Source organism: Ascaphus truei, chromosome 21 (genome assembly GCF_040206685.1).
Source record: "Ascaphus truei isolate aAscTru1 chromosome 21, aAscTru1.hap1, whole genome shotgun sequence".
NCBI classification, from domain to species: Eukaryota; Metazoa; Chordata; class Amphibia; order Anura; family Ascaphidae; genus Ascaphus; species Ascaphus truei.
The window spans coordinates 5,619,522-5,626,500 of NC_134503.1; the positions used below are offsets into that span (position 1 = coordinate 5,619,522).

The 6,979-nt window shown below is 54.0% G+C and overlaps 1 protein-coding gene across 1 annotated transcript in view; it reads left to right on the forward strand.

The window, feature by feature from the left end:
* The window catches only part of HMCN2 (hemicentin 2), a 104,593-nt gene that overhangs the window by 85,752 nt on the left and 11,862 nt on the right, over positions 1–6,979 (forward strand). The window contains 12 exon segments of the mRNA XM_075579523.1: positions 397–541; positions 689–816; positions 3,057–3,227; positions 3,527–3,697; positions 4,400–4,541; positions 4,767–4,925; positions 5,193–5,301; positions 5,499–5,528; positions 5,530–5,743; positions 6,398–6,457; positions 6,560–6,585; positions 6,588–6,782. Of these exon segments, the coding sequence (XP_075435638.1) occupies positions 397–541; positions 689–816; positions 3,057–3,227; positions 3,527–3,697; positions 4,400–4,541; positions 4,767–4,925; positions 5,193–5,301; positions 5,499–5,528; positions 5,530–5,743; positions 6,398–6,457; positions 6,560–6,585; positions 6,588–6,782 (1,550 nt within the window).

Sequence of the window (6,979 nt, forward strand, 5' to 3'; positions counted from 1 at the left end):
TATATGTATGGGTCTATGTGCCTGTCTGTATACAGGTATGTGTGTGTGAGAGTGTATATGTATGTGTGCATATATACAAATGTGTATTTATGTGTGTGTATATAGAAGGGTGGACATATGTATGTGTGGGTCTGTGTGCCTGAATATGTGTGTGTGAGAGTGTATATGTATGTGTGCATAGATACAAGTGTGTATATATATAGAGTATATATAGAAGGATGGACATGTGTATGTGTGGGTCTGTGTGCCTGTATGTGTGAGTGTATATGTATGTGTGCATATATGTAAGTTGTGTGTTCATATACCCTGATTACTCGCCCTTCCAGCACTTGGGTGTTTAAGTTGCCTGTCCTGTCTCCTTGATACATCATTCACCCATCTCTCACTCCGTTACAGTTGCCCCTCTGATCCAGCCTGGTCCCTCGGTGGTCAGTGTGTCTGTGAACCAGACAGCCGTGTTGCCCTGTCGGACAGAAGGGATCCCTCCACCTGCTGTGACATGGAGGAAGGACGGCAGCCACCTCTCTGTGGAGATATCCAGGTATAGGCATCTCTGCCCCTTCCCTTCCAGCCACCCAGTGCCCACCACCTGGATCTATCTGCAATGCACCGGTTACTAACCAAGCCCAAAGTGATGTGGCTACACGTCCTATTTGTCTTCATTCTTCTCTCTCGTTCCGTGCTTCAGGCTGGAGTTTCTTGCAGACGGCTCCCTGCGGATTCCTCAGGCTCTCCTGCAGGATTCTGGGTATTACCTCTGCACGGCCTCCAGCTCCGCGGGAATGGCTCGACGTGGGGTGGAGCTGCGGGTTTTTGGTAAGGGAGCAGAGCGGGAGTGCACAATGTGTGTAGGGGAGCACTGATCAACCGCAAAAAGGCGGATATCTGTGGCATAAAGCAGGACGCAGGCACCAGGCAGCAATAAGATTGGGGCACTGTTCTTTGAATTGGTAGACCCCAGTCAAAAGCCGCGTGCCCGCTCTTTGTAACATTATATAAGGCATGGTATTTTCCTGTGTACCCTCTGCTACAAATCAGATTAAATAACCGTGAGAACCTCTAGGGAGCCCTTTCCTTTGATAGATCTAATGCAGGGGTGCTTAAATACAGTCCTAAAGCCCCCCCCCCCCCAACCAGGAAAGGTTTTCAGGATATCCCTGCTTCAGCGCAAGTGGCTTAATCAGTCCCTGCTTCAGCACAAGTGGCTCAATCAGAGGCTCAGTCTTTGACTGAGCCTCTGATTGAGCCACCTGTGCTGAAGCTGGGATATTCTGACATCCTGACTTGTTGGGGGGGGGGGGGGTTGGAGGACGGGAGTTGAGCCCCCCTGTTGTAATGTACGATGAATTGTTGGTGCAGTATATTGCTGTTCTCAGCCTCCCAGACTTTGTCTCACTCCGATAGTAGGAAATAAGGAAGCCCGCTGTATTTATTCGACGCGTTATTGTCATTGTGAAAACATTTTCGGGGTTTGCCAGTGGACATAGTTCTGTGTGTTTCAGCGAGCGAGAGACGCGCTCCCCGGCGCCAGCAAAGCGTCCTCCTCTGCACGGGATGTTATTCCTACCGGTATCAAACAGCAATCCTTCGTTCAGATGAGTTTAGCTGGGACATTCAGCCTTTATAAAAGGGGAGCTTTAATCCCCTTAAACATTAGGGCAAATATCTTTGGACCATTAATTTCTGGGGAGGCCAAATCCAGTCCTCAAGGGCCACCAACAGGACAGGTATTGGGGATATCTCAGCGTCAACCTCAATCAGAGGCTCAGTCGAAGACTGAAGCAGGGACTAAATGAGCCACCTGTGCTGAAGCCGGGACTGATTGAGCCACCTGTGCTGAAGCCGGGACTGATTGAGCCACCTGTGCTGAAGCAGGGATATCCTGAAAACCTGACCTGTTGACACTTGAGGACCGGAGTCGGCCAACCCCTGATATATTCGAAAGGTTTATATAATGTTTATGCTCTAAAAAGAAAAGGACAAGTGCTCCCTGGTACTCTCCCGTGCTCCCTGGTACTCTCCCGTGCGCCCTGGTACTCTCCCGTGCTCCCTGGTACTCTCCCGTGTGCCCTGGTACTCTCCCGTGCGCCCTGGTACTCTCCCGTGCTCCCTGGTACTCTCCCGTGCGCCCTAGTACTCTCCCGTGCTCCCAGGTACTCTCCCGTGCTCCCTGGTACTCTCCCGTGCTCCCTGGTACTCTCCCGTGCTCCCTGGTACTCTCCCGTGCGCCCTGGTACTCTCCCGTGCGCCCTGGTACTCTCCCGTGCTCCCTGGTACTCTCCCGTGCACCCTGGTACTCTCCCGTGCTCCCTGGTACTCTCCCGTGCTCCCTGGTACTCTCCCGTGCTCCCTGGTACTCTCCGGTGCTCCCTGGTACTCTCCCATGCTCCCTGGTACTCTACCATGCGCCCTGGTACTCTCCCGTGCTCCCTGGTACTCTCCCGTGCGTCCTGGTACTCTCCCGTGCTCCCTGGTACTCTCCCGTGCGCCCTGGTACTCTACCATGCGCCCTGGTACTCTCCCGTGCGCCCTGGTACTCTCCCGTGCGCCCTGGTACTCTCCCATGCTCCTTGGTACTCTCCCGTGCTCCTTGGTACTCTCCCGTGCTCCCTGGTACTCTCCCGTGCTCCTTGGTACTCTCCCGTGCTCCTTGGTACTCTCCCGTGCTCCCTGGTGCTCTCCCGTGCTCCCTGGTACTCTCCCGTGCTCCCTGGTACCCTTCCATGCTCCCTGGTACCCTCCCGTGCTCCCTGGTACCCTCCCAACCTCCCGTGCTCCCTGGTACCTTCCCGTGCTCCTTGGTACTCTCCCGTGCTCCCTGGTGCTCTCCCGTGCTCCCTGGTACTCTCCCGTGCTCCCTGGTACTCTCCCGTGCTCCCTGGTACCCTTCCGTGCTCCCTGGTACCCTCCCGTGCTCCCTGGTACCCTCCCACCCTCCCGTGCTCCCTGGTACTCTCCCGTGCTCCCTGGTACTCTCCTGTGCTCCCTGTTACCATCACTCGCCAACCAGTACATGCGGTTTTATCCACAGTGTCTTCTGTTCTCTGTCTTCACAGTTCATGGGGGCTTCTCGGACTGGCAGGAGTGGGGTCCCTGTACCTCGTCCTGCGGTCAGGGGATGCAGGAGAGGGTCCGTCTGTGTAGCAACCCTCCCCCAGCCAATGGAGGGAGACCCTGCGTGGGGCGGGACGTGGATGTAAGGACCTGCAAGTTACCTCCCTGCCCAGGTACGTTTCAGTTGAACTGTTGCAGGTAGGTATTCTGGGGGCTACAGATCAAAGATTCCCGGGGGGCAATAAAACACTCCACTTGTATCAAAGATAAACAACCCCACTGAAAGTAACAGGATCTGCTTCTCCGATACATTATTTGAAGTGTTTTTGACGTTAATATTACCAGCTTTGCACCAAGGAAACGTTTATACGACACTGATTGTGAGTGAGTATCAGGGTGACTTATTACTCCCATGCTGTTCTTACTTCTTCCCCCCTCCCCCCCTCCCCCCCCCCCGTTCCTCCTCCCTCAGTGGACGGAGCGTGGACGAGCTGGGGCAGCTGGTCTCCGTGTTCAGTCTCCTGCGGAGAGGGCTCTCGCCAGCGCGCTCGCTCCTGCTTCTCTCCTCCCCCGCAGAACGGAGGCAAAAGCTGCATTGGGAAGGACATGGAGACCGAGACGTGCCAACTGCATTCATGCCAAGGTATTGTCCTCAGGGGAGGTAGGGGCACAGGTAGCATGGGGCCTCACAAGGGTGTGGGATGTTCCCAACATCCTAATGTGCACATCTAAGGTGGTCCAGTGTCCACTCACCCACAATTCATGGTTAATGGTTTAGTACTGTGAACTACGACAGAGGAGAGATCATAAAGAGTCGGTAAATCTGAGGATGGTTTATATCAGATTAAACCTGGAAGAGCTTTTGAGGCAGTAAATAAAGCAGATAAAATGGCGCTCAGAATGAATACATTCCATTAAAATATGTGTCTACTTCCTATTGATACTTCACAGAGCAAAACACCCCGATATATTACTGCTAGGTGTTGTGAGATGAAAATGCATCAACTTTGCTCCACTCTTTCCCTTGTAGGTACTGCAAAGAAGGACGGGTCACCGTGCTGGTCCTTCATGTAGTAACAGAGGAGGGAGAGGGAGTAAGTGGTGTGATACCTTTTATTGACCAACAAGTAGTTGATCTGTTACAGGCTTTCCAACCTCTCAGGGTCCTTCATCAGGTAGCCCTGACCCTGGGAGGTTGGAAAGCTTGTAACATCTCCACTACTTGTTGGTCCAATAAAAGGTATCAAATCCCCTACTCCTTCTCCCCTCCTCTGTAACCTTATAGGTACTGGCATTTAAAGATTCCCCTTACCATTTTCTCTCTTCTTCTCTCTCTCTGGCTCAGGCAGTCCGTCCCGTGTAAGGGGCAGTCTCATCGGCATTATCAACGACCAGGACTTCGGGATCTCCTCACTCAGTGCCAACCTGACTGAAGACCCCTTATCTGGCACCACCAGGATCACCAGCAGCATTGAGAACATCCCCGCCTGCTGTGGGTATGTGAAAGCCAATGAGCCTCCTGCACAGGTCCCTCATGCTTCTCGCTAGTATCAGTTGGACTAACGAAACTTAGAAACACCTGTTTTTTTTTTTGTCACCCATCCTTCTTATCATATTATAATTGTTTCCTACTATATACCCTTTCTCTGTCCCTCTTTGTCTCTCTCCGCAGCCGTCTCTCCATTCTTGACCTTCGCTTAACCCTTACCTTGCTCCGCAGGTCCTCTGATGAGGGTGCTGGTTTCCGTCATCGCCCCCCTATACTGGTCCGCAGCGTTTTCTCACGGTGATGCGGTGAACGGCTTCTCTCTGACCAAAGGAGTCTTCCGGCAAGAGTCCCAGGTGGAGTTTGCCACAGGTGAGCCCAAGAGATCATGTTGGAGCCTCCTTGGCGCTGGAAGAACCGAAGTTCTGTGAGAGATATGGTATCATGCTCAAGGCTCACTGGGTGGCCCATTCAGTACATGGCGGTTCCCTGTCCCTACTATTCTGGTAATTTGAACTAAACGTGGACACTTGGTAAGATCACTGGGGGTATAGTGGGAGACTTCTGGGTCATGGAGAGGTGAAGTTTTGGGGGGTGGGGGGTTATTTTGTCTCACTACATACCACACCCTCTGTTTCAGGTGAGCTCTTACGGTCACTCATATTGCTCGGGGGTTGGACACAGAAGGGACACTGTGGTTCGATATTGTCATCAATGGATTTGTGCCGGAAGCTGTGGCATCTTCTGATGTGGCCCTTCAGGTACCCCTTTTTGTCCCCAGCTATATCACACTGGGATATATATTCCACATCCGGTGTCTCTGTAACTGTACTCTTTCACAGCTTTACCACTGCAGTTGTCTTTCTCTCCTTCCCTCTGTGTGTCTCCTAATCCACACCTCTATCTCCCCTCTGGCTCACTCTGTCCATTCTAACGCTCTTCTGTGTCCGGGCTGCAGGAGTACAGCGAGACGTACGTGCAGACAGCGGGCCGGGCAGATAAACGCCTGGGCTTCCCCTCGCTTCGCCCTGGGTGGATCTTTCCTGTCCCTCCGCTGTAATCACACCGTGGAATATAACCCTGCCCTGGGCCGCCAGCACAAACTCACACAGCGCGTGGACGTCGCGTCCATCACGTCCTCATACTTCCCTGCGTCAGAGGAGCTCCACTTCCAGCTCGCCGCCCGCCCTCGGAGAAGGTGCGGTGCTCGTCTAAATCACTTTTTCGAAAGCCTTCTCCTTTGCTGAGTAATCTCTTCCCTCTTGGGAGAGAGAGATAGCGGAGTTGGGGGAGAGGCAGGGGGGTGTGGAGAGAGAGAGGGGGGGAGGGTAGGGGGAGGGAGAGAGGGGAAGAGAGAGGGGGGAGGGTAGGGGGAGAGAGAGGGGAAGAGAGAGAGAGTGGGGGGGGGGGGAAGAGGGAGGGGGAGAGAGAGGGGGTGTGAAGAGAGAGGGGGGGACGGTAGGGGGAGAGAGAGGGGAATAGAGAGAGAGTGGGGGGAGGGTAGGGGGGAGAGGGAGGGGGAGAGAGGGGGTGTGGAGAGAGGGGGACGGTAGGGGGAGAGAGAGCGAGCAAGGGGGGGAAGAGTGAGGGGGGAGAGAGCGCGAGCGAGGAGAGAGCAAGGGGGGGAAGAGAGTGAGGGGGGGAGAGAGCGCGAGGGGGTGGGGGGTTGAGAGAGCGATGTGAACACGGATTATTTATCCGCAATGATTGTCAGTGATAGAAGAAGGAAAAACCCCCGAAAAATGACCCACAAAATGCGCGGAGCAAAGGAACCCGCCCGCTCTGAGGCGGAGCCAAATATGTCCCCAAAATCCGCCCATCTCTACCTGTAACTCCGCTTGCGTGTGTATCTTCCAGAGGTGGACGGAGGAGCCTGTCCTGCGGGCTTTGTGCTGTCTGCAGATCTGTACTGTGCAGGTGAGGAGGTGACCGCTCGGGGTGGCAGGTGAGGGAGGGGAGGGGGGGGGCGGTGCAGGGTGTGATTGTGGCTGCTCACCCTGCTTGCTCGGTGTGTCCTAGATGAAGATGAGTGTGAGCTGCCACAGACCCCTGCTCACACGCCTGTCACAACAGCCCAGCCAGCTTCTCCTGCTCCTGCCCGGGGGGTTACACATTGGCACCAGACAGCAGGAACTGCAGAGGTGAGGAAACTGGCAGCGTCTTCAATACCGAGGGCGCCGATCTTTCTGTATCATTGTTCTACTCCCCATTGGGGTGTTATTTGTGTGTTAACTGCGGAGAGGTGAAGTGTGTTGGTATGTGGGCAAAAACCAGCACTGCCATAAATACAGTAATGTACAGTATAAACCTTTCTAACCTCTGCCCCCTTATCCAACACAATGAGTTACAGGACGGTCTCTCTCTCTCTCTCTCTCTCTCTCTCTCTCGTTCTCTCTCTCTCTCTCTTCTCTCTCTCTCTCTCCCTCTCTCTCGTCTCTC